The sequence below is a fragment of the Piliocolobus tephrosceles genome, chromosome 9 (genome assembly GCF_002776525.5).
Source record: "Piliocolobus tephrosceles isolate RC106 chromosome 9, ASM277652v3, whole genome shotgun sequence".
Lineage (NCBI taxonomy): Eukaryota > Metazoa > Chordata > Mammalia > Primates > Cercopithecidae > Piliocolobus > Piliocolobus tephrosceles.
The window spans coordinates 22,781,220-22,801,494 of NC_045442.1; the positions used below are offsets into that span (position 1 = coordinate 22,781,220).

Below are 20,275 nucleotides of genomic sequence, written 5' to 3' on the forward strand. Positions count from 1 at the left end.
CAAGGCTTATTGCCTATGGGAAACTCACTTTCTCTACCTGTAAAGGTGGGTTAATGAGGCCCATCTGGCATCCACCAAAAGCCTCAGGGCATGGCAGGCTACACCCGTAAAAGTCACAGAGTGCTTGGCCAACATGAAGGGAGCTGCTGGAGAGTTTCATGCCCTCTGACAACTTCACAGCTGTTTTACACACTTCAAGAGTCCTAGGAAGATGCTGAAACCTTCCAGATGAGCCCAGAACTCACCTAAGCCAGATCCCGTCAAGGCAGCCCCCACTGTTTCAACATTACCAGGCTTTCTAGGCTCGACATCGTCCCTCGCCCGACTCCTGCATGGAAGCCCTGTCTCTCTTTAGCTAATTCTCCCCTTCTTCAAGGCCTTGTTTAGGAATCTCTTCCCTTTTTCACACCCCTCAGTCATACTGCCTTTTGCCGTGGAACTTCTGGTCGCCCCTGTACTTATGCATTCATGTTTAAATCTTGTGTAATTTTGCACGAGAATAATTTGTCTCCCAGTTGGAGAGTGGACTCTTTCCTAAGTGAGAAGCATGCCTTGTAAGCTTTGTAACTATCAGTACATAGAGAAGACTCTCAATCATCTTCCCAACTGAGAGCACCATGGACCATTCACAAGACTGCTTCCCAGGGCCAGAAGCCCTCTCTGTAGTGAGGAGGCTGGCAAGACCAGTGGCTCTGAAACCAGGCCCTCTGCCCTCAAAAGCACCTTGGAGTCTCATTCCCACCCCGAGCCTATTGAAGAGAATCTCTGGGCAAGAGGACTCCTCCGACAAAAAATCCCCTGATGACTCTCTGATGGAGTGACTGGGAGACACTCGTTTACATTATTCCAAGTTCACTTCTGCATCAAAGAGATTATGATTCCATACTTATTGACGAAGTTTCTATAGAACAACCCAGAAAATATTCCAATCGTCTTGTCCAGGTCTGTAGGAAGAAGGCTATTCACTTTTTATTGTTACTTCAGATTTTCTCTTTCTTATTCATTTTGCATATTTATTAAACATCTATCAAGCGAAAGGTTCTGCCTCAAATAAGCTGAGGAACAGAACCTTTGCCACAGGAAGTATATGGGGAGATAAGATATGTGCATGAGGAAATATTCAAGAGAGAAAATGAAAAATACTTTAAAATCTCTCCTTTCTCTCCCTATACTTTGCCTGGTGAGCAAAAGATAAAGTTAGAGGAGAAAGAGCAATCAGAATTTCTCCCCACCTCTGCAAACCCTGGTGGGGCCTCACATGAAGCCCCTTTGGCCCAGAGATGCACAGGGATACAGTGTTTGCCCTGTACCTTCCCAGTAGCCACTGTCCTTCCTCCTGATAGCAGCTGCTCCTCCCTCATCTTGCTCCAGAGCTCTGGGTGGGTCTCTGCCCAGCTCTGAGGATGTAGCCGATGACACAGGTCCAGCCAATCACAGCATGACCTAGCCCTGGCCAGAGATCAATTTAGGGACGTGAACCTGTGCTAAGCTAGTTCAGTCAGACCTACTCTCTCGAAAGTCCCAGGACTTTTGTGGGAGCTTCTAGGAAAAAAACTCTGGCTTTCTCTTGTTGAAGGAAATGGAAGGGGGAGTAAGAACTGCTGAGGTCACTGTAGCTATCATGCCACCTAGAGGAGAGAGCCTGGGCTGCAACGGCCCACCCCAGGGAGCCCCCAGTAAACAAGGCCAAAAGAGCAGAAGGCAGAGTGGACAGAAACCAAGTCCTAATGAGGGTCTCTGGGTCCTGAATCCAGCCGTATCTGCAGCCAGAGCTACTCCTGGACTTTTCATTTACACGATTCCATAAATTCTTTCTTTCTTTTTTTTTTTTTTTACTTAAGCCAACAGGCTTAATGGAGATGAATTTCTGTTACTTGCAGAGAGAGATTCATATCAACATAGGGACCATAAAGCATGCATTACTATGTAGTTGAAACATACATTAAGTTGTTTTCACATCTGTTATTCCATGCGGCCTTCACAATGACCTTAAGAGGGAATATGGTAGCTTGGAGAGCAGAAAAGCCCTGCTAAAGATCAGAAAACAATGTGTTCTGGGCCCTTTCCATTCAAAGTGTGCTCCGAGGACCACCAGCAGCAGCATCTCTTGGGACCTCGTTAGAAATACGCAATAACAGCACTACCCTAGACACGCTGAATCAAAGTGCATTTTAACAACATCACCAAGTGATTTGTATGCACACTGAAGCTTGAGAAGCTCTGTTATAATACTATCTCCGCTGCTTCTTGGCTGGGTGACTATAAGCAAATTACCTGATTTCTCAGGGTTTTTTTCATGCAGACAACAGAGATCATAATAACACACTATAACAATGCAGCTTTAGTGCAAAACCAAAACAGTACTAAGTTTTAATCATAGCTCTTCCAGTAGCTAAATACAATCCTGGACAACTTACTGAACTTCTATTAGCTTCAGATACCTCATCTGTAAAACTGAGATAATAATAGCTATCTAACAGGACTGATGTCAGGATTAAACAATGTATGTAAAATGCTTGGTACATTACTTGCTCCAGAGTACCAGGACTCAATTAAAGATGTATATTATTGTTATTGTTTTACTCTTATAATTACTGCTATTATCCACTCTACATACCTCACAGGGTACGGTGAATTATGAGACTCAAAAGATAATATATGAAAAAAATGCTTAAAGCCAAATTACTCAAAGTATAGTCCTTTCCTGATCTGTAAACTGAGGTTCACAGAGGTTAAGCAACTTTTCTAAGCTCACCAAAGCAGGAAGTGGTAGAGCCCAGGCTGACATCACCACCTTCCAATCTGGGATAGGTCACATGGTTGTCAGTGGTTCTTTGTTTATTTGCTTTTACTCCCACCAGACTGAGCTCCTCGCCAGCTTGCTACTTCTACCTCCATGGCACCTGGCCCAGTTCCACCCACAGTGAGCACTCAGTGCCTATTTGCTGAAAGCAAAACTCGACCATCTAACCTCTTTAACCCATGTTTTTTGCACCATCCCAAACTATCTCCCTCAGGAAGGTATTACTATGCTTTGGTACTTTAAGTTAAGAAGCCAATTACTGCCATTAATCTTAATCAGAAACTTATGACAACACCTTATTTGGAGACCAAAGTTCCACTGGGAACTTAGTGTAGAAATTCCATTCTAGCCCCAAGGGGAGAATCCAGGAGAACAGGAACTTTGGCTGGATACAGAATGGGGTGGGATCCTTACCTGTCTGAAAGAAGCAATATACTTTCATTAGGGGGAAAAAAAAGCCAAGTTCTGCCGGAAGGAGAACAGTTAGCGAAGGAACTTCAGAGGCAATGATGTAAGCAAAGCAGATTCAGGACTCTGGAAGCTGGTTGACACAGTACCCATCTACATATGGAGACTTGTCAGAATGCCATTCCTAGCCACTGAGCCTTTGTCTTCTGACTTCAACCTTGAAGGTGGATTAAGTCCTGTGGGTCTTGGACAAAATAGATCCTAAGTCAATGTGGAATGAGCTAAAGTGAACAGGAAAATCCCTATTAAATGGAACAGTAGAAAGCACAAAATAAGAGGGTAGATTTAAACACAAATATAGCATTAATTACAAGAAATCCAAATAGACTTGGTGCTCCAGTTAAGAGAACTCCTGCAAACCAATAAGAAGACACAATGCAAAAGAAAAGCATGGGCAGATGACTTGAAAAGAAACATCCCATCAAAGAAGATCCAGATGAAACAGCCAACAAACAGATGAAAAAGTGCTCAACCTCCATGCACAATTAGGAGGATAAAATATAAAACTGTGATAAACCGGCCAGGTGCAGTGGCTCACACCTGTAATCCCAGCACTTTGGGAGGCTGAGCTGGGTGGATCATGAGGTCAGGACATTGAGACCATCCTGGCCAACATGGTGAAACCCTGTCTCTATTAAAATACAAAAAAAAAAAAAATAGCCAGGTGTGGTGGTGCATGCCTGTAGTCCCAGCTACTCCAAGGTGAGGCAGGAGAATCACTTGAACCTGGAAAGTGGAGATTGCAGTGAGCTGAGATCACACCACTGCACTCCAGTCTGGTAACAGAGCAAGACTCCGTCTCAAAAACAAAACAAAACTGATAAACCATGATACTCTCCAAGACAGGCAACAATTTAAAAGTTGGACAAGACAATGTGTTAGTAAGAATGTAGACCACTGAAAACTCTTTTTTTTTTTTTTGAGATAGAGTTTTGCTCTTGTTGCCCAGGCTGGAGTGCAGCGGCACAATCTCAGCTCACTGCAACCTCCAACGCCCAGGTTCAAGCGATTCTCCTGCCTCAGCCTCCTGAGTAGCTGGGATTACAGGTGCCTGCCACCATGCCCGGCTAATTTTTGTATTTTTAGTAGAGATGGGGTTTCACCATGTTGGCCAGGCTGGTCTCGAACTCCTGACCTCATGATCTGCCCGCCTCAGCCTCCCAAAGTGCTGGGATTACAGGTGTAAGCCACCACGCCCAGCCGAAAACTCTAATACACTACTAGTAGGAGTATAAATGTGAGACAACTAATTTTGGAAAGAGCTTGCCGTCATCTAGGAAAGTTGAGGTAAGCATGCCTTATGATGCAGCTATCTCAATCCTAGTTATGTATGTACCTCTAGTCGTATGCTCAAGTGCATATATACCAGGATGACATGCTTGAGAAGGTTCAGATTAGCCTTGTCCCTAAAACAACTCAAATGTCTATCAACAGTAGAATGGACAAATGTATAGCCATACAATGGAAATGTATATAACCATGAAAATAAATAGACACGCCCAACAACATGGATGGCATCATGTTGAATGAAAGAAGCAAGATCTGTAAGAACACAGCATGATTCCATTTATGTAAAGTTCAAAAACAGGCAAAACTAAACCACAGTGTTTAGGGAGGCATATACAGGTGATAGAACTATAAGGAAAAGCACAGATATGATTATCGTTGAAGTCAGGAGAGTAGACATGGAGGGGTTGAACATGAGGAGGGACTCACAGGAGCTTCTGGGTGCTGTCTATATTCTACTTCTTGACTTTGGTGGTGGTTTTTATGAGATCTCACCCCTTATTACTTTTTAAACCGTACAATGTATAATCAGCCATTTTTCTGTGTGTTCTGTTATACTTCACAATAAAACAAAAAAGAAGGTAAAGAAAAGAAAGAAATGTAGATCAGCTAAAACAAAAGCAAACCCTGGTTTGGAACTATTTGAATGCATTCCTGAGTTCTGACAGTGGCCAATTCAGCCAAGGGCTGCTTAGTAGGACTTCTATGAGGCTTAAGACGTAAATATGAAGGAGAGAGAAGAGAGCAAGAGATCAAGGGGGTGACAGAGGAAGAAAAAGTTACCGAAGGTCTGTATAGGTAGAGAAGGTTGTATTCAAGCGTTTATGCCTGGAACTCCCAGAACCTTTCCCTTCTGACTTAGTTCCCCTGTAAACATCTTCTTCTGGAAAACTTTCCTTGGCTCCCAGGCAGACTTAGGTGTCTCTTTGCACTTTGTATTTACCTCAAAAGCACTTTTCTTGCCATGCTGAAATGGTTTGCCTCAAGATCCTCAAAGGCAGTGTGTCATTTCTGAATATTTTCCTATCCTCTCCTTTCCACCAGCATTTAGGTCAGTGCCTAACAAGGAGGAGAAACTCATCTGGTGCTTGTTGAATGACTGAATGAACAAGATAATGCTTTACCTTGAGCTGCAATTCCTTGTATCTCTTGGACATCCGAATGAGCACCTTCTCACCATTGATCACAGCAGATTTTTCTTGATAATACTGGACCATGGCCTGTGCAGCTTCTGTGTAAGCCATCTCTAAAAAGGCCTAAGAAAGAAAGGAAGGACACTCATTGGACTTGACTTTAATGGTCTTAAACAAGATTCAGTACAAGGCATGATTCCACGTCTATGAAGTTCAAGAATAGACAAAACTAATCAATGGTGACAGGAGTTAGCATTGAGCTTCTCTCTCAGGTGGGGATGGGGAACTGATGGAGAAGAAGCATGAGGAAACCTGACATTCTGGAAATGCTCTATATCTTTACCTGGGTGTTAATTATATGGGTGTACACATGTAACAAATTAATGGAATTGTACACATAGGATGAGTGTACATTACGCACTGTAGAGTATGTGTTTTATACCTCACTTAAAAGGAAAAAAAAGTCAGTATAAGGAAGAGATCTCTTTGATCCCATCTGTTCAAAGAGACCTTTTTATAAACATCACCAAAAGAGTTCATTATAAGATGGTCCTTTCCTGATCCCCAGGGTTACCAGACGTTGTTCTTAATTATGTATGTCTGTCCTGGGCTACATCATGCCATAGAATCCCTCTGAGATGGGAGAGTTCACTAACCCACATTTCCCCGGAGGGGCGGTTGCATATGTGGCCTTGAGCTGATCCCTATAAAACTTGCTATTTGGTGGTGATGGTGACAGCAAGAGACACAAGCTTTGGTTATTTGAGCCCTTACTTTCCTTATAAAGACAGAAACATACTCAAAATTCAGGAACTCACAAACCCCTGGGCTCGAAGGAAGGCCATGTTGTCGTGAGTTACAGAAAAAGGAAAATTCCCCAATTATGTTTCCACAGCATCTTTCTTCTTTATTTAACTGCTCTGATAAAACACAGAGAAATGGGCTTTTCCACTCAATCGGTGTCTACTGAGAGTTCCAAAGAGACTGTTTTGACTGTGCATCAGTTTACCCCAGTAGCTGGTGTGGTAAATTTGTTGCTGCTATTGTTTCTTGGATTTGTTTGGTTTGTACTATACTGACAATATACTGATCCTGATTCCTCAGTGCTACAGGGGAAAAGGGGTTAGTGACAGGGAAGCCCTTACTGTGAGCCCCTAACTCTCTCGTTTCCTTAAACTAAATGGTCTAAACAAGCTCATTCCCTTCCTTCTCTCATATTTATTTCTGAATTTCAGATGCACGGCTTTTCTCCATGCTGTCATAGTCTATGACATTAGCGTGGGCGACTAAGAAGTCGAGATTCTTTAGGGTTTTATTTCACATTCTGCCACCCAGCTTTCTAAGTGCCTCTTTCTTGATAAACATTTTAGCACCTCTAGCTCTCACTTGTCAAATGGGAATAATACTAATCTAGGGACTCTCACTACATCAATGTTACAAGCTGAATTCTGTGCATTTACCCAAAATAGAATTTCTGAGAAGTAGGAACAGAGACAAGTGAGTAGTCTCACACCAGGTTGATGGAGAGAGATAGCTGATGACCTGATGTGGCTATGAGTCTCCAAAGTTCAGCCTTCTTTAAGAAAAGAATTTTTCCTATTCCTGTTCCTCTGATTAATAAAGTAAAAATATTCATTAAAAGATAAAATATTCAGATTTTTGACTGTTGGGAGTATAAACTCCCCACCTGACTTTAGAAATGAAGACAAAGGTACTCCATCCCAAAGGGCTCAGTCAACTCCTACAGGTTAAGGATTCTTAGTTCCTTAGACTTACTAAGCATCCATCCATTCTTACGCTCCTACTCTCCTGCTGACATCAAGGACCAGGAAAAATACCTAGTCCCAGGTTCTCGGCTGGCTCCAAATCCAGGTCATAAGATAGGATAGGCTTAGAAGATAAGACTATAGCATTAGCCCAGGGGGTTGACAACACAGTGAAGAGATTGAAGTCCATAGATTTTTATTTTGGGTGTGCCAATTACCCTCTCTATGTGAATGAGCACCTCATTCCAAAGCACCTCCTCTCACCTCTAGGCAATTCACAAAGGCCTGTATCCATCACTAGAAGGATAGAGTGAAAGTAGGGGAAACAAAAAAACATCATCAGCAAAAACATCTATGCCATGCCAACAGAAGGCCAGCTATGCATCAGCTTTTTATGTTAAGAATGGCTTCTTTCAAAAATTATATCGTTCCCTTTCACTAATGTGTGGTATTACACCGGAGTGAAAATACCCAGACCTACCTGATTAGTCGACTTCATGAGGATGTAATTAGTGACCTTTCCGAAGGGCAGCCCCAGGTTAATGACATCATTCTCAGTGCAGCTTCCTTCAGGGAGATTGCAGATGTGCACCACGCGGCCAGCCCCTTTCCGCTGTGCAAACTAATAGCAACAAGGATCAGTCGTGGTCTTCAGAAGACGGTTCCCTTTTCCCCTCTCTTCCAGACATTCCTAATGGCTATCTTTCCCCCAAACAATGATTGTAAAACTATAATTTACAAAATTACTGCAGAAAAAATCCATTCACAGACACACATAAAATATCAATTGTATTCTATCTCTTTACAAAAGGATTCATTATATATATATATATTTTTGAGACGGGGTCTCACTCCCATCGCCCAGGCTAGAGGGCAGTGGTGCAAACACAGCTTACTGCAGCCTTGACTTCTGGACTCAGGTGATTCTCCCATCTCAGCCTCCCAAGTAGCTGGGACCACAGGCGTCCACCACCATGTCACAGTAATGTTTTTGTTTTGTTTTGTTTTGCTTTGTTTTTTGAGACAGAGTCTTGCTCTGTCGCCCAGGCTGGAGTGAAGTGGCGCAATCTCAGCTCACTGCAAGCTCCGCCTCCCGGGTTCACATCATTCTCCTGCCTCAGCCTCCCCAGTAGCTGGGACTACAGGCACCCACCACCTGGCTAATTTTTTTGTATTTTTAGTAGAGACAGGGTTTCACCATGTTAGCCAGGATGATCTCGATCTCTTGACCTCGTGATCTGCCCACCTCAGCCTCCCATAGTGCTGGAATTACAGGCGTGAGCCCCGCGCCTGGCAATAATGTTTTTTATAAGCAGTAACAACCAGGGCTGTGGAGGATACGAGGAAATGAGCATATCCGTATGTTGCTAGTGGGAGGTTGAGTATCTATAAACTTTTGAGAACACACTTTAGCAATATTAAATAAAACAAAGTATACAGAGCCCATGATCCTGCTGTTTTGCTCTTAGAAATGTACCCTATAGAAATAATAGCACCCCAATATGTGATGGCTGATGTGCAAGAACATTTATTACAGTAATTTATTAGGTGACAAAAAATTTTGGGAACAGCCTGAATTTCCAACAATAGGGAAATGTTTGAGTAAATGATGGTTCAATCATACAATGGAAAACTACAAATCCATGACAAGGAGGAGGTAAATGTGCTGATATAGAATAATTTTTTTAAGAAGTCAGAGTCTTCCTGGACCACTCGGACTAGAATGCAGTGGCACAATCATAGCTTACTGCAGCCTTGAACTCCTAGGCTCAAGCCATCCTCCCGACTCGGCCTCCCGAACAGCTGGGACTACTGATGGCTTGAGCCATCACACCCAGCTAATTTTTTTATTTTTATTTTTTGTATAAACAGGCTCTTGCTGTATTGCTCAGGCTAGTCTCAAAATCAAACCTCAAGTGATTCTCTCAACTTGGTGATACGGAATACTTTTTAAGACAGATTGTTAAGTTAAAAGCAGGTTACTAAGTAGTATGTATACCATGATGCCATTTTTGGAAAACAAAACAAAAATATATGAAAAAAGATGAAGCAAGTGTTGTAAAATTTTGATAATTACTGGAATTGGGTGATGGGTATATAAGGATTAATTATACTGGTCTCTACTGTTCTGTATGTTTAAAATTTTTTGCAATAGAAAATGCTTAAAGAATGTCAGCACAAACAGACAAAGATGTGGAGCATACATATCAACCTGTCGGTGCTGGTTATCTTCAGAGGAAGGCAGTAAGATGAGACATGCTGAACCTTCTTCATATATACCTCATATTGTTTGACTTACAATTCCAATAAAGAAAAAGGAACATAGAAAAGTTTATGAGAATCTAATATATATGCATTGACATTCACAGCAACAACCTGTGGTTTAGGGCAGTGGTTTTCAAAATATTTTCAGCTTGGAATCCTTTCTTCAAATAAAACTGATTTATACCAATGTATTCAACAAATAAAAGAGCTATTCTGGTCAAACCTTGGGGTCTGGCACCCTGGCACCACCCCCACCTGGCAGTCTCAAAGGCACCTCTAAGGAATACAATTTGGAAGGCCCATTTGGCCCTAATCAAAGCTCCTGGAGGGAGGAAGTGTGTCTGTCTGTTTTGTGCAAACCTTAATCAGCCTAGAATCTCTGGGAGGATCAAGAATTAGTAACCATAAGCCAACCCAATGTGGAAGAGAAGGATATAATTTTCCAAACCTGAAACACATTCTAATAGCACAGTCTCCATTTGCATAATCACAATTTTCTATGTTAAACTGAACTTCAACATCTAATTACATTTGATGTGGGTCCGACTCTGCTAAGGTAATATGGGGGAAAGTCTAAGATATCATCCCTAACAAGGGCTAATACTTGGGTAATTCTACCATGAAAAGCCCTCGTTTGTCTCATTTGAGCTGAAAACAATTACAGTCCATAAGAATTTCCTCTTATGGTTCAGCCCTGAATTGTAGAAGCCCAAGTGCCTCTTTCCAACCTCCCACTCTGCAATGTCCAGAGGTCAAGCACTTTCCCAAAGGGGAGCAAGGATTCAGGCAGCTCCCAGAGCAGCTCCTCATCTCCCTAAAGTGCAAATGCGCTCTCCATCAGCTAGGAGACTTTGAGTCTGCGCCTGGCTAGTGAGGACTGAACCTTCTGCAGAGATGAAAGGAGGAGTGCTATTAAGAAGCAGAATCTTTGCCTCCCATTAGTGTGAGTGTTCACATTAAGATGCAGACACAGCTGAGCTTTCAAGCAGGGCAGAGTGGCTGGTCCTCTGAGCTTATCACAATGAGGGCTGAGGCTGGGCGCTCTGCCTGGTCTCCTCTTAGCGAGGCACATTTCTGCCCCATGTGACTTTGCTGTGCTTGGCCTTTGCTAGTGCGTGCTTGGACAACGGAGCAGATACCCAAGGCAGTTCCGGGCCTATCCTGCTCCTGGCCTATCCAGTTGCCTAGTGAACAGGCATGAGGGCCAGTGCCTCTCTCATTGTCTCCTCCAGACTGAAAGGACAACTCGAGAGGCTTTTATTGGAACATAGCACAGCAACTGCGGCTGCTGGGTAGTAGAAAAAACAACCTCGCAGCTGCCGGTCACCAGAGAGAAGTATTCATGCTGTAGATGTAGTTACCAAAGGCACTAAAGTGAATGGGTCGCAATTAAAATTTCCACTCAAATTTTAAAAAGACATCTGAGTTCTTTCTCTTCCAAGATTTTAATCAGAAATAGAAGCCGGATTTTACCAATTCCCTTGTTGTCATTTATTAAGATACAAATGAGATTTTTAGTATTCTTCCAGATAATAGTAATTTGGAGCTTTCCAATTATGAGCTACATCAACTGCAAATGGTTATAGGAGTGCCAAGATATTGATCCCTCAGGCTGAAGGCCAAGTTCCTCCAGTAACCACGAACAGCTTCTTCAGTTAAACCATTTACTTCAGCAGATTATTTTCTAAGTGAGCCATGAAATGAAAATCTTGAGAATCTCTGGGTTAATAGTTTGCTTTTGTGTGGTGTCTGGCTTCAGGGCATGTGGCAAATCCTATCCAGTTAGAAAGATAAATTAATTTTTATGTGTTCTATTCTTTTGCCAATATTTTATTTAGGATGCTTCATCAAGTTCTTTTCCGCCATTGATCTGAAATATCTTTTGGTTGTTGTTAAACTCCATTTAGGTTCAAAACCATCTATGATTCATACGAGATGTAGAATAGTAAGTATTATCACTCTATTCTATTCTCATTACACTTTACATAAACATTGCTATTATTTGCCCCATGCCCTGTGGGAGATCTGAATGATGAGGGAAAAAGGGAGGGAGCCAGGGAGGAAAGTGAGAAGGGAAACAGCGGGAGTGAGGTCCCTGAGGGGCACATCAAAAGTACAGTTTGTACATCAGAGGCACTGGCAATACTGAGTGCCCTTGAGAAAGCGTCACCATGCTGTGCAGTAATTCTCAACCTGGGCTCTCTTCTAAGCCCTTAAAGGTCTTCAAAGGTAATAATACTACAGGAAGCAGGGGGCTAAGCATTATTTTTGACATTGAAAAATGCGAATTGAGATCATACTTTGAGCTTCTTTATCGATATGGCAATCTGGTGTTAAATTCAATTCGGCCTGAGGATGCCTCCATACTTTGAGTTCTTATGTAAGGAACTGTAGTTTAGCACATCAACTAGGTGAAAGCCTGAAGTAGTGTACTTTTGTAACAAATAGCTGAGTCTCAGCCAATCACAGCAGCCAAGCTTCAGTTAATCACAGGCAGCCGACTGATCAGACCATGTTCAAATTAGGCAAATACGGAGCTGTAACCAATCAAGCTGTTTCTGTACCTCGCTTCGGTTTTCTGCCCATAAATGCTGCCTGCCCACGTGGTGCAGCGGAGCTCTCCGACCCTCTTCTGGTTCTGAGGGCTGCCCAATTAAATTAAACTCTGTTAAATGTAATTCATTTAAAATTTGTCTTTTAACACTCTTTCTGATTAGCTCTTAGGCTAATCAGAAAGTCTAACTGGTGTGTCTCTGTTTTTGATTAATAAAAATGGGTCACTAGTTAGTTACTTATTAGTACAAGTACTTTGGCAGACAAAATCTTTCCAAATCTGAAAATGTGGGACAGTGGCTGCTTGGGGTGGAAGTAAATAATGAAAGCGGACTTGAGCTATAAAAAGCTTGGAACTTTCCAGTGGAAAGAACATCCTGCTAGAAAACAGAGGACCTGGGTTCAATCCCCAGCTCAGCCACTGATTAGGTGAATGACAGAGAAACTAGTTTCCTTTTCTGAGCCTTAGTTTCCCCATGTCTGGAACGAGGGAGGTGACCTGTAGGTCTAAAGTCCTTTCCAGATGTAAAAAATATATATGCTTATGTGGTTCTAAGTTCTAAAATTCCACTCCTCCCAGACGCCTTGACAAGCTAAACCCCAAGAACCAGGATAATGATAGCTTTCTCCAACTGTGTTCAGCATAAACAGGAAACCCATGTCTTTCCCACTTCCTGTCCCAGTGAATGTAATGTTTGTCCTCTCTCTCCATGTAATTGGCTGTTTAACCATGCATCCATTCCCAAGCATGTTCATCTTTCAGACATGTTTGTCTGTGTCAGTAGTGGTCTCATCTTTATAGGACTGAAGATAAGCTTCAAGCAGTGAGCACCTTGTTTATGAACCCTGCAGCTCCCTGAATAATTGTGCTGCCACAGTGGCTAGAAAGAGTTGAGATGATACACAAATGAACTACAGACACCTGGGCCTGAGGCCTCGCTGAGAACAGACTCACGTCAAGTGTGAGTTTTATAGTCACCAAGTACCAGAGTCAGGGAAGTGGGAGAATCAGACAGACCTGAGTCTGTACTGAATTTCTCCAAGCCCAAGTTGGCTTGTCTGTAAAACAGGGGTAATAAAAACGGATTCCACAGGACTGCTGGGAAGATGAAATGCCACCGTGAATGTACGGTGCTTTGCTGCAATACCTGGCATTATGTAGGCTCCTGTAAATAATGTTTATCTCCTTCCTCCCCCCAACAGTTAAAGGATGTGTTACAACGATTCTGGGTTGGGGAAAAAATATTGCTGTGATTATGTAAGAGAAGGTCTGTATTCTTAGGAAATTCAAGCTTAAAAAGAAGCGAAGAGATACAATGTCACCAACCTACTCTAAAAATAATGATTTAGGGGAAAATGCATAGCTGATCAGAGGATGGATAGATAGATAGATGGATGGATAGATAGACGGATGGATAGATAGAGGAAGATACAGAGAAAATGACAAAGCAAATGGGGCAAAATATAAAGGAGGAGTGAAGTTAATCTGGACAAAAGTTATATGGGAGTTGTTTATACCTTTTTTGTAACTTTTCTGTAAGTTTGAAATATATCAAAAGTTATCAAAAATAAATTTTAAAAGACACACTGTAGGGGAGAAGGGCAGGTCAAGGTGTTGCTGTGCTTTGTCTGCTGAGCGCCCAGGAGCCACACATAAGACAGGTGCATTGAAAACTTTCTAGCAGAGGTCACATCTCTAAGGCAGCTAAGTTGCAGGGGAGTGACCAAAGCCCTAATCACCAAGCTAAAGGGACAATCATCCTTTTGCAGCCTCAGGGAGGCTTTAGCCTGCCTGCAAGCCAGCACTGACCTTGAGTACCCCACATGGGATCAGGGGCCTGGGCTGTGCATTTTCACAAGCTGCTGCCTTTAAAACCAGATGGTGCTACTGATGGTTCATATGGCTGGGCCCCAGACCTCTCAACTGACCCTCAACTCTTTTATAGCTGGGGAGAAATGCAAAAGAAGCAAACAGACTTGTATATGAAGATTCTGAGACCTTTCATTTCCCCTTGGTGCAGGTAGAAACAGGCTTCACAGATGAGTTCAAATAAGAGGCCCAACTTCAAATAACTTAGAGTTGCAATAAAAATATAGCTTACGGCAATAGGCCTGCAGGGTGAGAGGTCTCTCAGACTACTTCCTAGAGCTGCGAAGTATAGATTCCATCTTCAGTAAACGACTTCTGTGCTCCAGCCTGATCTCTCTTAGATGTGACCTAATTTTTTCTGGCACAGAGTCTGTGGGCCTCTGCTGGTTTTGTTCTAAACATGCCTAAGAACAGACATGGCAAATATTTATCTCTCATGACGTTGATTTATTACCTGTTGTGCAGAGAGCAAGATGTTGATTTTGAACCTATTATGCAGATAGCAAATGGCTGTGAATTCCATAGCTATGGATCTTGGCTTAACTTGCAGGGTAGACATTGCCTTTACTAATACTTTCAAATATTTTATAGAGCATATTAGCTTTGACTTAGAGTGAATTAACTTTTACTGGTAAATCCACAGGATTGCCTACGGATCTTGGACAATTCACCTGTTTAGCAACTTCAACATCCCTGGAAACTGTAGAGTCACAAAACGTTAAAATTGGGAGGTCATCTGGTCCATGCTGTATATGAGGACACTGAAACCTGAGAGAAGTTAAGGATCTTAATCTGTGGTCAATTAAACAGTGGCAGATTTGTGATTAAAACTCAGATGTCACTGAAAAAAACCTATCAATCACAGACTTGATAAATTAAGGTAAATACAAAAGTTACAAAATAAAATAGGAACTATTTATGTTCTGATGTGGAAAGATGTCTAGAAATCAATTTAAATATGTATTGAAAGCTTATGTTAAGTGGAAAAAAAAAAAAACAACAGATTATATGACATTATCTGATTTGTGCCCAAAAAATTACTTTTACTAATGAAACATGTACACATACACTAGCTAGAGAGATATACAGTTATAACAAAAGCATTTAGCTTCAGTTTTCTCTGCAAAGTTGCCTTTTATATTTCTATTGCTGTTAAAGATTGTTAATACAATGTTCATACTGCTTTTCCAATAAGAAAAAGTAAGATTTGTAAAAAGAACAAATTCCAAAGCAAAACCTACCCAGGGCTCCTGTCTTCTCATCTTTGGTCTCTTTGAAAAAGCACAAGGTGGCCCCTGCTGGAGGGACAGGAGCAATGACAGAGCTGGAATGGTGGCTGAGGGGGCTGGCAGCATATGCCACATCAATTACTAGTCCTCATGCTCAAAGAAGTCAGGAGACCAGAGTGCTCTGAGTCATGCGTTCAGAGGGCCAGGGCAGACAGATGGATGTTCTAGAAACAGAAAGGAATCTGGGGTGCAGCCTGTGACTTACACCTCTGGCCTTCCACAGACATTTCTATTTTCCTGAGCCTCCATTTCCTTATTTATACAAGTTCCCCAAAGTGCAGGGTCTTGGCGAGAAAGAAATAATAAAAACACGGTGTATCATCCCAGGTCAGGGTGGCCCATCTGTGACACTGGCACTAAACTCCAAGGTGGCTGTGAAAACTGCAGGGTGGCTTTACAGGGACGGTCACAGAGAAAGTGCACCTCGGGCAGGCACAAGAAAACTATTAACAGGCTGAGAAGGCCCCGAGGCCCCTTTTAGAAACCTGATTACTCTGTTTATGTCAATTCAGGCAGCCAAGGAGAAAGTGCCTGGCCTCAAATGGCAGAAGCTTAAGTGAAAGTGAACACCCATCTCTGGGGACCCTGGAGTGGGATGGGAGGAGCGGGGGACAGACACAAATCACCCCACCACCAGCAAACACAGCATACAACTGTCAGTGCAGTGTCCCATCTCTGTCAAAAATAAACACGCCAGCCTGGGCAACATGGCGACACCCTGTCTCTCCAAAAATTAGCTGAGCCTGGTGGCGCATGCCTGTAGTTCCAGTTACTTGGAGGCTAAAGTAGGAGGATCACTTGAGCCCAGGAGGTGGAGGTTGCAGTAAGCCGTGATCACGCCACTGCACTCCAGCCTGGGTGACACGGCGAGACCCTATCTCAACAAATAAATAAATATACAAATAACAATAAAAAGGAAAAGAAAAGAAAATGAGAAAAAAAACCCAAACAAAAATAAACAAACAAACAAAGCAATGAAACACTCAGACTCCAACAGAGGTGGGAGAAGTTTAAATGCAGCCAAGTCTGTCCCCAGAAGGGCTTGGTGGCAGGGGCAGATGGTCTTTGCGGTCCTTTTAGATTTTGTGGCAGTTCGGATATATTCTGAAGGCTCATTTCCAGAGCTCCGTGTCACTTTGATTTTCTCTTGCTTAAAAACAGGGAGCTTTAGAGGCAGTAACTGCTCTTCGCTCCACAGACATTAGCGATCTGATCAGACAGTGGCGGGGTCCTGGCTGTTCCTGGTTTCACTCAACAAAATGTGTTTCTGCAAAGATGTCTGTAAATGGAATCAGACATAAAAAGTGCTGGCACAGGACCAGACCTCACTTGTGGAGGAAAACGGGATCGCTATGGGGGCTGAAAGGGAGATAACCAGGGAATGTCATTCCCCTCATTATTTCTTTTCTGTTTGCATTTTCACAATAAGCATACGTTTTGTAAGCAGAAAAACAATAGAAATGTATATGCAAAAACAACTCACTGGGCACTCATTGGAACCTGGAAAAATATCCTTTGGCAACAGAGTAATCACCCCTTATCTTTGGGGTAATATCTTTGGAGGTCAGTGTTTGTAGGCAGAAAGAAAATCAATAGTTTCTCTGAGAGACTCTCCTGCTACTTAAAAGAGCCTTGCAAAGTATTTTTCAAGAGCGGATTAATCATTTCTCCATTTCTGAGCTTGTCTTCAAATGTCAATGTTCTTGCATTTCAGGTTTTCCTCAAGACAGATACACCCGCATTCAATTCCATTTGCTGGCAATGGCAAAGCATCTGACAGGAGGATGTGAATGAACATCAGGCCACTGACAACGTAGGGATTGGCTGGGGCAGGCTTTGTCCTTGTCCCTCAGATAGCCTTGGGGAGGCTCATGTGACCAGCAAGATGTCATAAAAGTTATAATGATAAAACCAGACAAATGCTGATTCTCCCCTTCCACAGGGTCTGTAGAAAAAGCCTCCAAACATCTGAGTTCATCTTGGCAGATGCTGTCAGAGTGCAGAAGAATGTGGATACCAGGTGTGGCTGGCCTCTTCATGTTGATCCTTGAGTGGCCAAGGCCAGAGAAGTCCCTGTTACCTCCAATGCAGCCTCGGAACCTACCAAGCAGCTTGTGGGGTGGGGGGAGGAGGAGGTGAGAGGGGCTTACTAAAGAGAAGGATCACAGCAAGGAAGAGACCCCTCAGATCCTTGCAGAGAGGCTGCAGGGCTTAGGTTACAAATGAGGCTTCCAGAGCTAGGCTGCCTAGGTTTAAATCCCACCACCTCCAATTACCAGCTAGCTATGTGGCCTTGGATAAGGTACTCAGCTTCTCCAGACCTCAGTTTCCCAACTGTACAATAAGGATAATAATAGTATCCACCTCACAGGGTTGTCTAGAGGATTAAATGAGCTAATACAAAACAAAAATGCTAAGAATATATTGAGCACTATATAAATGTTGGCTATTGTTGTTATTATCATCCTACAATGTCTGGGGCTCTCTGTCCCCTCCTAGCTCCCAAAATGTTAGCTCTCTGTCCCCTCCTAGCTCTAGCAGAGAGCTGTCCCCTAGGTCTCCGTCACCTCCTAGCTCCTAGCAAAATGTTTCTTGTGTTGCTTCTCACCAGGCTCAAGTCAGATAAACTCCCCATCTCTAGGCGTTTGGAGGAAGTTGCACTCAGAGCTCCTAGGAATTAATTAGAATCAACACACAAATCATCAGATTGCTTGTGCTTGTCCACTGGTGCATAATTTAAAAATACATTCATGGGAACCTCAAAGCATCTCTAAGGCGGAGCAAGGGTGACCCTGGGTATTACTAGACAGATTCGTATAAGGGGAACACTGATACCAAGACTTGGACAAAATCCTGTGGCCAGCAGACAGAGCCAGCCTTAGGGTGGGTTTCCCCTCCACTCTTCACAGCCAAAATCCTATGGCCAGCAGACAGAGCCAGCCTTAGACAGGGTGGGTTTCCCTCCACTCTTCACAGCCAAAATGGGTTAAAAGTGTTCGTTACTCAACAACAGCCGTGGTTACTTCATATGTACTTGACAGTTCCCAAATCATTGTCCCTTATATTATCTCATTTGATCCTCACAAGGGCAAGACAATACTGGGTCTCTGCCAAGCCTTGCTCCCACTGTCTGGTGCTGGCCACTGAACCAGAAGCCTGGGCTGCAGGGCTGCGTGGGATGTTCTGAGATCCGAGGAATAACCAAAACAATAAATTACACAAGCTGGATGAAAATCCAGTTGTTTACTTTATCTTCCAAAGGCATTATTGTTCCCACTTAAGGAAACAGAGCCTCAGAGAAGTAACGTGACTTGCCTGGAGACACACAGCAAGTGGCTCCAGAAGTAGTATTTGAACTTAGGTCCCTAGAGCCAAGTCCATAGGAAAGGGTCTCTGGCTCAATGGGCAGCACTGGAGGGTGGGGAAGAAGCCTGGGACAGACTGCAGAATGTCCTGCCTGTGTCTCTTCTCTCCCTATCCACCCCAGTTTACAGAGGGGCTCAGTTGATGCCATCTCTTCCCCGTACGCATATCCCAGGTTGGAGTCAATTTACAAGCCCTGGCCCCTGGCCACCTGACACCCAATCCAGCCTCCCCCATCGTGGTCACAGTCCCTCCCCTTCAGTGCCTGGAGTGGGATCTCAGGGCAGGGTTGTGAGCACAGAAGTTCCTCCATGGCCCACACCTCCATCAGGACAAGAGGTCATGTCACCAGGAATCTGACCTCAGAGGACAGGCCTCACTGAATCTAGCCATTGCAGTCTCCTGGGACTGACCCGAAGCTGCCATTGACCTGGGCGTGGCTCTGAGAGAGCAGAGTGCAGAGAGGGAAACCACAAAATTCTCTTTCACCAAAATGTGGACTTCTAGACAGGGACTCTCCCAAAGTGCTTCTCCTATTCAACATTACAAATCAACACACACAAATAAACAGAAGCCTGGGCTCAGGCAGGCCTCACATCTCATCACGAACCACCTCGCTTTTCCACTTACTCACTCCCCAGAGCCTGACTGCTGCACTTCATGGCTTACTGGCCTGATGCTTTGCATGCCAACACATAGAGGGGACAGCACGTGGAGACATGCTCTTTTTTGTGAGCTTGTGTTCACTCGCAGGACAAGAGAGAAAGGCTGCAGCAACTCACACCACAAAAGCACAGGCACAGGCTAAGGCATACAAACAGGTGCCCTCCAGAGGGTTCAGACAAATGCATTTGTTTTACAGTCAGCTTTCCTCCCACTCCCCTTTCTCCTGCCCAGGGAAGAAGAAGAGAAGTCAGATGGGGGGTAGGGTGGTGGCACAAAACAACTGAAACCTCAGAGAGAAGAGGAGCTGTCACCATTGGTGAAAAAGGAGAGACGAAGCTTAGGAGCTTTGGAGGACTAAAGTGTATATTGTAGAGACAGCAAAACTAAAAACAAACCAACAAAAACATTATACAGCACCAACTGGTTCCTCAAGGGGCCAACAAATGCTTCAGTGCATAGTCCTTATTTTCACACGCTTTCTGGTTCGAGCTTCAAAATTACCCTCTCCTAGGAAATAACCCACTTCAATAAAACATCAAATAGTTTTAAAAAAACATAAAAAGCTCAAACTTATTTTTTTCTAAGCCAGCGCTGAATGCTAGAAAGTCCAGGAATGCCTTCAATTTTAAGGGTTTATGTCAGCTTCTTAAGTCATGTGTTTCCATACTAGATGAACTGAATTAAACAGCTCTTAACTTCTGTCTGGGGATGTTTTTCTGAATGACACAAAGCCAGATCAGCACCTCTAGGCCCAGACATAGCAGGTGATACTACAAACGCTTGAGGACAACAATGACAATGGAGAAAATGGT

General features: G+C 43.3%; 1 protein-coding gene across 1 annotated transcript in view; it reads right to left on the minus strand.

Moving 5' to 3' along the window:
- RBM20 (RNA binding motif protein 20) overlaps positions 1-20,275 on the minus strand; it is a 194,238-nt gene that overhangs the window by 33,702 nt on the left and 140,261 nt on the right. Inside the window, exons 6-7 of the mRNA XM_023206218.3 lie at positions 7,939-8,079; positions 5,683-5,814 (exon numbers count right to left, since the gene is read on the minus strand). Of these exons, the coding sequence (XP_023061986.2) occupies positions 5,683-5,814; positions 7,939-8,079 (273 nt within the window). The remainder of the gene's footprint in view (positions 1-5,682; positions 5,815-7,938; positions 8,080-20,275) is intronic.